This window comes from Rhinatrema bivittatum, chromosome 7, assembly GCF_901001135.1.
Source record: "Rhinatrema bivittatum chromosome 7, aRhiBiv1.1, whole genome shotgun sequence".
Lineage (NCBI taxonomy): Eukaryota > Metazoa > Chordata > Amphibia > Gymnophiona > Rhinatrematidae > Rhinatrema > Rhinatrema bivittatum.
This window is the reverse complement of record NC_042621.1, coordinates 273,552,114-273,567,578: the sequence shown is the minus strand read 5'-3', so window position 1 is coordinate 273,567,578 and position 15,465 is coordinate 273,552,114. Positions and strand designations below refer to the sequence as shown.

Genomic DNA, 15,465 nt, shown 5'->3' with positions numbered 1-15,465 from the left:
AAAGAAGTTGGCCGTAGAGGCAAAAACTCACAGTAAAAACTTTTAAAAATATATCCGAAGCAGAAAGCCTGTGAGGGAGTCAGTTGGACAGTTAGATGATCGAGGGATTGAAGGGGCACTTAAGAGAAGATAAGGCCATTGCGGAAAGATTAAATGATTTCTTTGCTTCGGTGTTTCCTGAAGAGGATGTTGGGGAGGTACCAGTAATGGATAAGGTTTTCATGGGTAATGATTCAGATGGACTGAATCAAATCACGGTGAACCTAGAAGATGTGGTAGGCCTGATTGACAAACTGAAGAGTAGTAAATCACCTGGACCGGATGGTATACACCCCAGAGTTCTGAAGGAACTAAAAAATGAAATTTCAGACCTATTAGTAAAAATGTGTAACCTATCATTAAAATCATCCATTGTACCTGAAGTATGGAGGGTGGCCAATGTAACCCCAATATTTAAAAAGGGCTCCAGGGGTGATCTGGGAAACTGCAGACCGGTTAACCTGACTTCAGTGCCAGGAAAAATAGTGGAAAGTATTCTAAACATGAAAATCACAGAACATATAGAAAGACATGGTTTAATGGAACAAAGTCAGCATGGCTTTACCCAAGGCAAGTCTTGCCTCACAAATCTGCTTCACTTCTTTGAAGGAGTTAAACATGTAGATATAGTGTACTTGGATTTTCAGAAGGCGTTTGACAAAGTTCCTCATGAGAGGCTTCTAGGAAAAGTAAAAAGTCATGGTCAGTTTGGATAAGAGACGGCTGAGGGGGATATGATAGAGGTCTTTAAGATCATGAGAGGTCTTGAACGAGTAGATGTGACTCGGTTATTTACACTTTTTTGAATAATAGGACTAGGGGGTCATTCCATGAAGTTAGCAAGTAGCACATTTAAGACAAATTGGAGAAAATTCTTTTCCCTGTACGTACCAGGATCAGTCCAGACTGCTGGGTTATGCCTCCCCTCCAGCAGATGGAGTCAGAGAGAAAAACTGAACGCACCCCCTAGATATACTGGTGTGCCACCTGCCATCCTTCAGTATTTCCTCTGACCAGCAGATTGAGAGACATAACCTGCAGTCCTGTCTATCCTGACACAAAAACTCTTTTCAGGTGTCATTTATTAATTTATTGATTTATACTGTCTAGATCGATTAGTTATTTCTCTGTTTAGTTTAAAAAAAAAAAAAAAAAAGTGGGACTGTTTTAGTTTGTTTATTCTTTCCCTGTTTTCAGCGCAGCGTGTTATTCCCTGTAGCATACAGGCAGGCTGAGAGAGCTTTGCTCTTCTTTATTTTCCCGGTTGGTGTCCCTTTGGTCGGGGGGAAAGTCTACCAGTGGTCCGGTCACCCTCCCCCGTCTATTCCTGCTTTATTCCAGGTTTCTCTCCTGAAGAGGGCTTCTGTTTTAAAAAAAAAACGAAACAAAAAAAACTATTTTAAATTCAGTGTGAGGACCCGTAAGTCCTGTTGGAAACAGGCTGCGGTCCGTTGTAGCCCTAGCCTGCCTCGCTGACCAGGGACTCCGGAGGGGGTGTGGTTTCTTCACCCGGCAAATTTTTCCCACTGCTACTTTTTTGGCGCGAATTTGCTGCTCCCAGCCAGATACTCACGTTTGCAGCCTCAGGATGCCCCGAGCTTCGGCCTGCACGGCCTGTAGCAAGGCGGGGGCGCGACTCTCCAGGGAGGGTCTCTGCTCCCATTGCATTCCCGGGGGCGAGGGACCCTCCCGGGGGCCGAGCGTTGCCCGCAGCACAGCTTTTCGTCCCTCTTTGGAGCGATCAGGGAGCCTGGCAGCCGCGCGGTCCTCAGCCCCGCCCCCCACTGTTAGGGAGCCGGCGGCCATTTTGACCACGCGGCAGCCTGCTGATTCGGCATCGGAGGAGGAGGATTCTTCTCATTTCTCTCCTCCTGCTTTGAGCCTGTGCAGTGGATCGGAATTGGACGCTCCTCGGGCCCCTCCCCCCCCCCCCCCCCCCGGGACCAGCCCGCGGGGGGCTCCAAAAGGAAAGTGCCTTTTTCTTCAAAATTTGTCCTATTGATGCATCAGGCATTTTTGGACGCAGAGGCAGGTTGGGAGCTGGATGAACCCCCTCCCCCTAAGGTTCCCAGAGTCTCTCCGGAGCGGGGCAGGTCTGGGTCTCAGGACAAAGCAGGGGGTTCGGATGCAACCAGACTTTATTCACTAGGAGGAAAGGGGGGTCCGGGAGCTCCGGATCTCACCCAGGGGTCTCCGGATGGCACAGGGTCTCCGGATGGCACGGGGACAGAGGTCTCTGATGCTCAGGGTGCGCTCGAAGGCGATGACCCCCAGATTCTGCGCCTGTTTAGCAAAGACGAGCTTAACTTTTTGATCCTTCATGTTTTGAAGGAGTTAGAGATCCCAGCGCCACAGCAGGACACTGACACTTCCACAGGGGACATAGCTATGGCAGGTTTAAGGGCCCCCACCACAGACTTTTCCCTTACATGCCAAGGTCTTGCAGCTAGTATCCAAAGAGTGGGAGGTGCCGGAGGCATCACTGAGAGTCAGCAGGGCAAGGAATAAATTATATCCCCTGCCTGCAGATTCTTTGGATATTTTTAAGGTCCCTTCCGTGGATTCTGCAGTGACGGCTGTAGTTAAGCACACTACCATACCTGTCACGGGAGGGGTAGCTTTGAAAGATCTCCAAGATCGGAAGTTAGAGGTGCTGCTAAAGCGCATTTTTGAGATAGTGGCGTTGGGGGTCCGAGCAGCGGCATGTAGCAGTATGGTTCAGCGTGCTACTCTCCGCTGGGTTCAACAATTGCTTACCACACAGGAGCTACCACCAGCCGAGGCTGAGCAGGCTGACTGTGTGGAGGCAGCGGTTGCTTACACGGCGGATGCTTTGTATGATTTGTTGAGAACCTCGGCCCACACTGTCATCGGCGGTCGCTGCTCGGCGTTTGCTCTGGCTTAGGCGTTGGTCGGCGGATGCCTCATCAAAATCGCGCCTCGCATCTTTTCCCTTCAAGGGAAAGTTGCTGTTTGGGGAGGAGCTGGATCAGCTCATCAAAGACTTGGGGGAGAACAAAGTGTATAAATTACCGGAGGACAAGCCCCGTTCGTTTCGTTCTTTTGGGAATGTACGGTCCCGCTTTCGGGGCCAACGCCGGTTCCGTATGGGACGGGGGGCTCCTTTCCCACAGAAACAGCAGGTTCCCAGGTCTCAGCCTTGGTCTCCTTCCTTTCGAGGCAGGCGACCACAGCGTCTGGGATCCTCGCAGAACTTGTCCACCGGCAAGCCTTCGCAATGAAGGCGCGCAGGCCCATTCCTCCCTCCCCTGCATCGGAGGTCGGTTGTCCCTGTTTTGGGAGGAATGGGTCAAGGTCACGTCGGATCAGTGGGTTCTCGATGTAGTTCGTTACGGCTACGAGTTGGAGTTTGCTCGGCCCCTCCGGGATCTTTTTATGGTCTCTCCCTGCGGTCCTCGGGAGAAGCGGCAGGTTATCGCCCACACGGTGCACAGGTTGCGGACTCTGGGAGCGATATTGCCGGTTCCTCCGGAGGAGACCAGAACAGGCAGGTATTCCATATACTTCCTGGTCCCAAAGAAGGAAGGTACGTTTCGCCCAGTTTTGGATTTAAAAAAAGTGAACAAGGCTTTGCGAGTTCCCCGGTTTCGGATGGAAATGCTAAGGTCTGTTATTGCGGCCGTCCACAAGGGAGAATTTTTGGCTTCTTTGGATCTGGCCGAGGCGTATCTTCATATCGGGATCAGAGAACGTCACCAGAGGTACCTCAGATTCACGGTTCTGGGGGAGCACTTCCAGTTTTGCGCCCTTCCGTTTGGGCTAGCCACGGCCCCAAGGGTATCTACCAAGGTTCTCGTCGTAGTTGCAGCCTATCTGCGACGTCAAGGAATTCTGGTGCATCCCTATTTGGACTATTGGCTCATCCGGGCGAAGTCAGAAGAGGCGTGCCGGCGAGCAGTCCAGTCGGTGGTGCAGCAACTTCAATCGCTAGGTTGGGTAATCAACTTTGCGAAGAGCCAGTTGGTCCCGAGTCAACAGTTGGAATTTTTGGGGGCGCGCTTCGATACCTTGGAGGGCAAAGTATTCCTCACGCAGCAGCGACTAGAGAACCTGATGTTTCAGGTGCAGACCTTGCTAGCTCTACCGTTACCTACGGCCTGGGATTATTTACAAGTCATTGGACATATGGTTTCTACTCTGGAAATGGTGCCGTGGGCCTTTGCTCATATGCGTCCTTTACAGCGAGCTCTCCTCTCCTGCTGGGACCAGAAATCGGAGGATTACGGTGTCCAATTGCCGCTAGCAAGTAGCACATTTAAGACTAATTGGAGAAAATTCTTTTTCACTTAATGCATAATAAAGCTCTGGAATTTGTTGCCAGAGGATGTGGTTAGTGCAGTTAGTGTAGCTGGGTTAAAAAAAGGTTTGGATAAGTTCTTGGAGGAGAAGTCCATTAACGGCTATTAATCAAGTTTACTTAGGGAATAGCCACTGCTATTAATTGCATCAGTAGCATGGGATCTTCTTAGTGTTTGGGTAATTGCCAGGTTCTTGTGGCCTGGTTTGGCCTCTGGAAACAGGATGCTGGGCTTAATGGGACCCTTGGTCTGACCCAACATGGCAATTTCTTATGTTCTTGGATCGCCCCTGGAGACTTTTTTTTAAATATTGGGGTTACATTGGCCATCCTCCATGCTTCAGGTACAATGGATGATTTTAATGATAGGTTACAAATTTGAACTAATAGATCAGAAATTTCATTTTTTACTTCCTTCAGAACCCTAGGATGCATACCATCCGGTCCAGATGATTTGCTACTCTTTAGTTTGTCAATCTGGCCTACTACATCTTCCAGGTTCACAGTGATTTCTTTCAATTCTTCTGACTTATCACCCCTGAAAACCATCTCCGGAACTGGTATCTCCCCAACATCCTAATTAGTAAACATGGAAGCAAAGAATTCATTTAGTCTTTCTGCAATGGCCTTATCTTCCCTAAGAGCCCCTTTAACCCCTCTGTCATCAAATGGTCCAACCGACTCCCTCACAGGTATCTTGCGTCGGATATATTTAAAGTTTTTATTATGAGTTTTTGCCTCTGTGGCCAACTTCAATTCAAATTCTCTCTTCGCCTGTCTTATCAATGTTTTACACTTAACTTGACAATGCTTGTTTTATCCTATTTTCTTCAGATGGATTCTGCTTCCAATTTTTGAAGGATTTTTTTTTTTTTGGCTAAAATAGCCTCTTTCACCTCACCTTTTAACCATGACTGTAATCGTTTTGCCTTCCTTCCACCTTTCTTAATGTGTGGAATACATATGGACTGCGCCTCTAGGATTGTATTTTTAAACAATGTCCATGCCTGTTGAACACTTTTAACCTTTGCAGCTGCACCTTTCAGTTTTTCCTATTTTCCTCATTTTATCATAGTTTCCCTTTTTAAAACTTAGTGTTAGAGCTGCATATTTACTTATTGTCCCCCTTCCAGTTATTAGTTTAAATTTGATCATGTTATGATCACTGTTGCCAAGTGGCCCCACCACCACCTCTCACCAAATCCTGTGTTCCACTAAGAATTAAATCTAAAATAGCTTCCTCTCTTGTTAGTTCCTGAACCAAAGCACTCCATGAAGCAATCATTTATTACATCCAGGAACTTTGTCTCTAGCAAGTCCTGATGTTAATCTTCACTCAGATAATGGAAGGGTTTGAGATTTGCACCCCGTTAGGCTGAGGCAGTAGTTAAAATAATTTTAAATGTCTAAGCCAAAGTATCACTGGAAATTAACTGGGTTATCAAGCTGTGTTAGTACTCTAAAGCTTTATATCACATATGTGATATTTTGCATCTTTCCCCCCCCCCCCCCCCCCCCAAGATACTGTTCCCGATTACAATGACCACATTTGCTTGCAGTTTGCATGCCTGAATAATGCAAGCAAATGCAAAGAAGGTCATTACCAATTTTTATGAAAATAGTTTATTGCAGCCGACCGATAGTGGTCAGCCATGACGAAATATCTGCACCTATTTCAAATGCATTAGATGAAAGGTGGGAGGTCCAGGACACTAACACAGATCCTGAAGCTCCCGCTTCTCATTTAAAGCGGCAGGAGAAAAAACCAAAAATAGGTGCAAACTGAAGGTTGATCAGGAGTCAGTACTGACCTCCGTCTCAACCCAGGGTGTGAGTGGTTTGTTCTTTTGTCACAAAACACAATCTTATAAAAGCAAAACTCAGTTTACTAAATATAATCAAAATATGGTATAAGCTCAGCAAAAAGGAACAACATTAAAGTGAATATCTGTAATAAGCACACAGCATCACAATAAGTATTACATAAATTAATCAAGGCAAATAGTACAATAACAAAGAAATAAAGAAAATATAGTATCTTCAACACGAAAGGCTATACAAGCTCAGGTTTTCCACAAAGCAGCTGCTCGCTTTGTCTGTAGGCCATTCAAAGAGCACTGCCACATGCAACTCCTTATCTTCATTTTCTGGCTCTATTCAGGGTTCTGATTTGCACTCATATCTGTGATAATAGCCAGCTGTAGCTCGTTAAGTTATGGCCAACTAAAGATCCTGGTGCTGCCTGATTCCCAAAAGGTTCAAACACAGGCCTTCATCAGCCTGATCTCTTAGAGCAGAGCTTTCCAAACTTTTCATGTTGGTGACACACTTTTTAGACAAACATAATTTCACGACACGGTAATTCAGTCTACTAGTAAACCAGAGGTTAAAGGTTAAACGAACGAAACATATTTCGACAATTTATGTATGTTTCCTTAAATATATACATAAATAAAATGTTTCACGACACAACCTATCTCATGAAAACCTTAAATTTATATTAAAAATATATATTCCAAGATTCATGTTATAATTTATGAGAAACAATAATAAAACAAATTGTCTGTCCCCCACACACTCATCTCTCTCCTCCCCCCAGGACATGTCTGGCCCCCACACACTCATATCTCTCCCCCCTCAAGCACATGTCTGTCCCCCCAGCACGTTTGCCCCCCACTCACTCATCTCTCTCCCCCCCAGCACATGTCTGGCCCCCACACTCATGTACCTCATCTTTTTGATTGTTGCCAGTTAAGTGCTTCACTCCCTTCCATGATCACCAGACACTGCTGCTTGCAGTCAGTACTCCTCATGGCCAGGCCTCATCGGCAGCAGCAGCCAATGCAAGGATGGCTGGGCTCGTTCCACCCACCAAGCCCCCCCAAAAAACACGATTGACAGCAAAAATCTCCCAATAATAAGCAACCCATAAACTGAAAAAAAAAAGTGAATCTCTAGAAAAAAAAAAGCCCAAACTCGCATCAGAGTTGACCAGGCTTGCGCGACACACCTGCACACTGCAGGCGACACACTAACGTGTCCCGACACACAGTTTGGAAAGCTCTGTCTTAGAGTATCCTGGATTATTTTCAGCTCATTAGTACCATACAGTCTAAAGAAAAACAAAGGACAACATGCTACAGGCCCTGGCCTCTGCCCCTGATACCAATGCCTCCCCCTCCCCTGAAAACAAAAACAAAGGTGCTAGACCAAACCCATCACCCCCATGAACCTCCCTCAGAACCTTGAAAGGGATCCCACATAGGGGCTGGGTGCACCTGGCCTGGTTGGCACCATTTTCCAAAATGCCGACCTGACCTTGCCCCAGCTATGTGACTGGGTTAAGGTCCAGGGATCAGTGGGTGGGGGTCAGCACCTCTTCTGTGTGCTTTTGAGGGGTGGAGGGATTTGAGGCTGTGACTTGGGGGGGGGGGGGGTTGTTATCAGGAGGCTGGGGCCATATCTTGTGTGCTGGGGGGCTGGGGCCATTGCCATGGCTTCATGTTTTGTTTTGGGGTGGCGGTCAAGTGGGCCTTTTAAGGCGATGGTGGTCCCATGAGGTTGGGGTTGCTATCTTTATTTATTTTTATTTATTTCAAGATTCTTATATACCGCGGTACGTATAATGATACATCACCTCGGTTTACAGACAACATTAATTTTAGCAACAGGCTTTACATAAAACAGTTTATACAAAATTAAACAGCATAAATATATTAATAACTATCATTCAAAAAACCATATACAAGGGCAGTCCGCTTGAACTCAACTTTCCTCTTCTACTTCATCTACCATCCAGACCAACGAGATCAGCTTATAAAAACACTCTCCAAAAAACACACGTAAAAACTTCGCTTAGCAAACGAGCCTTGTCCTCAGCAGGTCCATCCTTCTGGAACTCGCTACCTTCTTCTCTCCGGACAGAACATTGCCCAATCAATTTCAAAAAAAGACTTAAAACCTGGCTTTTCGAGCAAGCGTTCAAATCATGATAATAAATCACATCAACTTCCACACACCGGCAAATAATCCATCCAAAGACTCTCAATCAAGCCCGAAACATAACACTTCACATTCAAAGATAATTTTAAGTTTCCCATTCTTCCTTTATGTTTTAAGTTATTTTACCCATGTATTCTGTTCCAAGTTTTTAAGTCCCTGTTCTATGTAACTTGCATTCTACATGCATGTCTTGTTCAGTTATAATGTAAACCGAGCTGATATGCAATCCTGCATGAAGCCCGGTATATAAAAATGTTAAATAAATAAATAAATAATAACAGATTTTACAATTAACCGTTTTAAAGAATATGTAAACAATTCGCATCTTTAAGCTTTACATTAATCAAGTTTCCAATCATGTTTCTATCATGTTAAATTCTATCAAGTTTCTATCATGTTAAATTCTGCTTGCCATGTTTTGTACCATGATGTCTGGACAAATCACAGAACGTGCCATTCAGCTGCGATGTGTTTTTTTTTTTTTTAAAGAGGAGGAGCCCACTATCACAGCAACATACCCCTCTGATAGTGGGACCCCTCCTACTATAAAACATTGCAGCTTCGTGAATCCAAGGGTAAGTGTGAACAGCTGTTGCAGTCACAAAAACTTAAGAAGAGAAATGCATCTCTAAACATCAACATTTACTTCTTGGAAGAATGCAGAAATAAAATCTCTGCAACTAACTTCTTGTATTTCTTCTCCAATAAAATAATTGGCTTTTCCAGAATATTAAATGAAATCTAAAACAAATTATGAATAAATCAATATAACCACAGGAGCTAAAACTTGTAAAGTCTGTGGCCATACAATGATAATCGCCTAAGATTTCAGTGCTAAACATGCATTGCCTTACATTTTCTGGTCTCTTATCTAGTTAATGTGATTTAGCTAAGTGTAAAGGTGTGTCTTGTGTGTGTGGGGTTTTTTTTTTCTGTTTTGTAACAAAGGCTGCAGTTATGACCTCTCCCCAACCATTCTGTCTGTGGAAAAAGCTAGTGAGTTAAATGAATATTTAGTTAAGGATCCTTTAACTTTTTTTTTTTTTTCTTTTTTCTATTAGGAATCAGGCAATTACAAATTACTTCAGACCAACTCAGAAACCAGGTATGTAGTTTTGTGAATTAGCTTGGATATGAGATAATGTGATTTGATCTTGAGCTACTGGAAACAAAATACATGCCAAAATCCAACATAATGGCTCAAAATATGGTAAGCCTGTCTACAAAAATATTTCAGAGGGATAATCTTATTTGTGCTGCAGTCTTCAGTGAGTATTTGAGTAGTGAAGGGCTAACATTTATTTATTTTATTTATTGTTTTTGTTATACCGAGTTTCATGATAGGCATCACATCAACCCGGTTTACAAATAACAAGGAGTGTAAAGCATAACGTAACGTAAAAAACAATATTTTCAATAAGAACCTTGAACTTTAAATACAGTGAATCAGAAAAAGGGAGAGGGAAAGTTACAAAAAACAAGGAAAATAAACTTGGGATGGAAGGGGAGAAATTGAACAGCACAATATTTACATTTCAGCCTATTGATACATTAGAATAGCAAGTGAAAAATGAAACGGTACATAGGTAATCAAATGAATAAATATGACAGTTGTGAATGGTAATAGTATGATAAATATTCAGCAGGAATTAGTGAGAGAGGGTTTGAGGTTGGTTGATTCGTGTTTACATTCCATTATTGCATACGAGTTAGTGCTAGTGAGAGGAGGTTTTATTCAAGGCTTGGAAATGCTTTTTTGAAAAGCCAAGTTTTTAGTCTTTTCCTAAATGTTAAAGAGCATGACTCTTGTCTCTATACAGTAAAAAAACATAATTTGTAAAATAGTTTCTGAGAGCTGGCTTTAGATATCTACAATATCTCATCTGGAAATATTCTCCCCATTTGGTTTCAGTTCCAATACTATTTTGTCATCTATTTATTTTATTTATTTTTTTAATACAGTTATGGTGCAACCTAGCTCTTGTGCTCTCTCCTCATTCAGATCCCTTGTGTTTATCCTATGCCTTCTTGAATTAAGATGCTGTCCTAGTCTCTACTGCCTTCACTGGGAGGCTGGTTTTTATCCTCCACACTCTAAAGAAAAATTTTCTTAGATTACTCCTGAATCTACTTTCATGATCCCTTGCTCTAGTTCTTCCTTTCTGTTGCAAGAAGCCTACCTACTGTGAATAGCAGGTATTTAAATGTTTCTCATATCTCCTCTATCCTGCCTTTCCTATAGGATACGCATTTAGAACTTTAAGTCTGGCCCCATATCTTTTTTTAGAACAAAGATCATTGATCATTTTAGTAGCTACTCACTGGACAGACTCCATCTGGTTTATATTGTCTTGAAGGTGCTGTCTCCAGGACCTACAATCTCATCACATTAATTTTATAAAAACTTTAATACATATGCGACATATAGTAACAGAATTCTACAGAATCCTGAACATACCCAGATCAGTCCAGAAAAGTGGGTTGTGGAGTCCGAGAACAATTAGAACTTTGGGCACTGTTACATAATGAGAGTGCCACCTGCAGTCACTCGGTATTTCTCTGACTCCAGCGGGTGGTACAGATGCACACCTGCAGTTTTTAGTTATATTTTTTATTTAGTTTGAATTTATTTTTTTGGTTTACGGTTGCTTCCTGAGTTGTTAGGCGCCCTCGTGGGCCAACCCTCAGTAGAAGCCGGGCCTCTGGGGAATTGGATATTCCTGTCAGGGTTTTGCCCGCCACAGTTCAGTGTCTGACGACCAGGGGCTCCTGGCTACTCACCACCGTCTCTGCTACAGCTGCTCCCTTGTCTCCTGCAACAGCTTTTCTCTGTGTCTTGGTAAAGTTTAATTAAAAAAAAGTCTTCAGTGCTGAGGTAAGGAGAGGTGCAGGAGGGACCGGGTGTGTCATGACATAGCAGTTGAGAACTGCTGCCTTAAGACTGTGTAAGAACCCTGGCTTACTGCAAAAGGAGGACTTGACGAAGTTGAAGGTTTTGCAATTATTTGTCTTTATGATCCTAACAAACTAGGCATAGCAGTAGCCAAATGTACATTGTCCAACTGGCTATCAGACTGCATGGCACACTGCTATATGCTAGTACTAGAAATTAGACACCGTTGTGGCTCAAAGTTAGAGCCATCAGTGCCTTATCTGTGAGCTGTACCTCTCAAAGACATCTGCAAGGCTGTAATGTGGTCGTCATTGCACATCTTTGTCTCATTACTGTCTGGACAAGCTCTCATTGAGTTACTAATGGGCCGATACAGTAAGGACGCGTAAGAAACAGTGCGGCAGTGCCGGGCGCCCACTCGTTTGCCGCGTACATATTTTGGTTCACATACAGCTCGATTCAGTATTCAAGTTAGATGCAAATCCAAGCGGCGTCCAAAGCACGTCAATGAAGTGGTAGGCATTCACAATCCATTTTACTGTATAGAGCGGTATGCAGCACCTATACAGTATCCAGGGTGCGCTGGTACCTGTCATTTGAAATGTCGTTCCACCAGGTAAGTGGATGGTTCTTTTCTACAGGCCGGGCGCTCAAGGCAGCGGGGCCTCCAATCATGGACGCCTGGATACAGGTGGGAAGGTCCATGAACGGACGCCATGACTTTGGACATCAGAGGTCGAGGCTTCCGTTCATGGACCTTTCCGCCTGTAGGCCCCGCGACCTTGGACGTCCGGCTGGGTGCTCAAGGCAGCGGGTCCTCCGATCATGGACGTCCGGATACAAGCAGGAAGGTCCAGGTCGCGGCTTCCATTCATGGACGTTCCTGTCTCTTTCTGGACGTCCATGACTGAAATGCCCAGGTGCTTGTACGGGGGTCTTTGCTATGCGTTCTTATTTCAGCGCCTACTACAGCCTTATTCTAGACGCAGGAGGAAGGCGTCCGTGTCTCCGCTGGACCCCGGAGCCTCAGGACGCCTAGCGGACGCCTATCTCTCCGGTGTCCGTAGAGGTGTCCGTGTCCATGTCCAGAGCCTCAGAGATGGATGGTACAGTTGAACTGAAACAGAACACATACCTCCTCCGGTCTTGCTGCTGGGTTCTCTGGTCGGATGGGTTCCCCTTGCTGCTGGGCTCCCCTGTTCGCCTCTCCAATCTGCCGAGCATTTCTCATTCTGCTTCTCAACTGCATGAAAAATATCACCAGAGCCAGTATATAAATGTTGTCCATGGCGCTGTCCGGTACGAAGCTGACTGAACACCACACTAACACCAGGGATAGAGTAGGCGGTAAATATTCAGGTTAAAGACGCGGTAAATAAGCTGGTTAACAGGGAGATAATTTGGGCGCACATTACTGTATCGGAGGGAATAGCTAATCCGATCATTAACATGTCATATACATGCGGCGGGCAGAAAGGGATAAGCGTCCTTTCGGCAAGCGGTAAGGACGCGTAAAAGCCGATACTGAATCGCGGGTTAAAAACCGGGTAACCACGGCCGCGCTTTACTGTATCGGTCCGTCAGTTTGGGCAAGCAGTTTTGCATAGCCTATTCACCCAGTAATCTACTCTCCACGGTGGAATCAGAGTTGCTTATTCAGTAGCTCTCCTGCAACCACCAGCTTGGGACCTCCCACGTGTTATGGCTAAATCAGCCTTCCTTGTCAACAGAGAAAGCAAGCTTGCTTACTATAGACAGTAGGATGAATTGGCCATGCTAAATACCCACGTGCTTCCCTGGAGAGTTGACTACCTAGCTAGAATTTTTAGCTCTGAAATTAACTGACTGAATTACTGCACATGTTTAAAAGCTGAACTAGCTTAGAGGAATTTGGGGCCCTTGGATGACATCACCCACAGGTCATGGTTAATTCACCCTATCTATGCAGTAAATGGTACCATTTTGCTTTGTGGGGGGGGGGGGGGAATTTTTTTTTTTTATATATATATATTTTTTTTTAGTATTACAGTGGTGAAAAATTATAGCTTAAAGATTTAAATATGAGACTGAATTATCTAAGAAGTGACCATATCTTATTTTTTGAAGAATCTAGTTAGTATAGTCCTATTTTAAGAGGTAACTTCGTAAATCAAGGAAATAGTTATTCAGTGATACTAGACCAAAATTAGATCTTGCATCTGAGACTTAAGAGAGACGCTGTTTGCTGTAAGTATATTTTAGTATCTACTGGTTCGGGGGGGGGAGGGGGGGGTATGACTCTTGATGAAAAAAAAAAAAAAAAAAATTTCCAATTTCTGTATTTTCTCTAGTGTTCTGATAGTACTATAAGACTAACTATGGGTTTGTTTATTTTTTTAAAGATAGCATTTTGTCGGGTTCCCCACAACAAGGAAGTATCAGCCATGATTTGGTTGCATTACCAGCTTCAGGTGTTGAGCAACTTGCAAAAAGTGTTAAACCTTCTGCAGCTAAATTCCGAAGGAAAAGGATCCCTAGGCTTTCACCAAGCAGAAGCCCGATCATGGATGCATTTCTGAGAAATGCCAAGAAAGAAAAACTAGACAGTACGGAAAGTTGTGTGAGCAATTGTAACAAATGTCACGGAAGCCTCATTTCTCCAAAGGTGGTAGTACGAAAGTTGCCTATATCTTCTGAGCCTCCTTTCCAAATCTGCAAACAAAGGAGTGATGATGGATCGTCTGCTGAAAGAGGTCAGTTGGTTTCTTGTGACTATAGCAAGAAACAAAAGACTAACATGTCCCCGTTTGAAGGGGACAAATTAGATTCTAGCATATTGCCAACTGATGCAGTAATTGACATCTTAAAAGACAATAGTAGAAGTAGCAGTAATAGGAACAACACATCCCAGCATCCAACATCCATATGTTCAAGGAAATCTTTACAGACTAATAGTAAATTTCAGACTTCTGAGGGAACCTGTCGCCAGGAAAGAGAGTTGATATGGAGCATGGAACAATCTAAACAGTCGTCCTGCAGTCCACTGGAGGCAGTTTCCGGAGCAAATATTTTAAATCAGGTAATTCTTTTAAAATTTGGTCTTTGGGTTAAAGGTGGGACTAAAGTATTTATATTAAAGTTGTGTAGGATGTCTGTCAAACTTCTAACAATACTATAGTCCCAGTAAAAGTGTTTTTTTTTTTGCCTATGTTATGAAAGATAGCAACTTGTCCTATAGCAGATTGCTTTTTTGACCTGACTGTTTCTTCTTGTAGCCCTGTGGTGAATATATACTCCAGATGCAACACTTCCCCACACCGCATGGTAGGCTAGCAGTTGCAGGTACCACTTTTGCTGGCTGGGTTTTTCTTTTTCGTACACAGAGCCAAAAAATTCACATGATCACACTTTAAAGCAACACAAAAAAAAAATTTAAAAAATACTTCTCGCAGATGATGGAGCTGTCCGGGCGGCCCATTTGGTAGAGGGCACGCTGTCAGGCGGCATTTTCCCTGCCTGTGCAGTTCTCAGCCGAGCCAGGTTCTGCCATTCACGTCTTGGTCTCTTGCTTCCTTGTTAGTTCTGCACTGCAAAGTGCTGGGGAGCCCTGGTGGGGAAGTCGGCATCATACATTGTTTGCCTTTTGGCAGTTGGAGCCACCTACTCCAGCAAGTGGATACCACTTAGTACTGGTCAGTATATGTTTTATAGCAGAGGGCTCTTCCCCCCCCCCCCCCCCCCCCAGTTGCCCTCGGCTGGATGGGTGTATCTGTGTTTCCCTCGTGTCAAGAACTGGTGGTGTGCCACAGCCAAAGGATTGACCTAGGACTGCGTTCCTGGTCAAACCCTAAAGGGAGTAGACACCAGGAGGGTTGCGTTGGGAGTCTTCCTCAGAGGAGGAATGTCTTTCGACCCTTTTGTGGGGGGGAAGCCCCTGAGGTTCTGTCCCTGGCATACTATCTATGAAATGGAGCCTTTTTTTTTTTTTTGGTTTTTGCTGGGGCTTTTCTCTTGATTGCTGTGACCTATACCTTCTGAGGGTAGCTGCTAGTGGTGGAGTGGTCTCTTCTGAACCGCGGTGATCCGAGATTGTAACTCAACTTTCAGCAGGAGAGTTGAAAGGGTTTTAGGTTCAGGAGGCTCCAATTCCCATTACTTCTCTCTCTCCTTCATGAAGGAGATTCAACTGGGTTCCAGGGCAACCCTTATGAATTCCCCCTCTGGAAACCCAATT

General features: G+C 44.4%; 1 protein-coding gene across 5 annotated transcripts in view; it reads left to right on the top strand.

The window, feature by feature from the left end:
• Nucleotides 1-15,465, top strand: part of SLF2 (SMC5-SMC6 complex localization factor 2) — a 226,523-nt gene that overhangs the window by 25,157 nt on the left and 185,901 nt on the right. For all 5 annotated transcript variants that reach the window (XM_029610261.1, XM_029610260.1, XM_029610262.1 and 2 more), the window contains exons 2-3: nucleotides 9,421-9,464; nucleotides 13,634-14,310. In XM_029610261.1, the coding sequence (XP_029466121.1) occupies nucleotides 9,421-9,464; nucleotides 13,634-14,310 (721 nt within the window). The remainder of the gene's footprint in view (nucleotides 1-9,420; nucleotides 9,465-13,633; nucleotides 14,311-15,465) is intronic.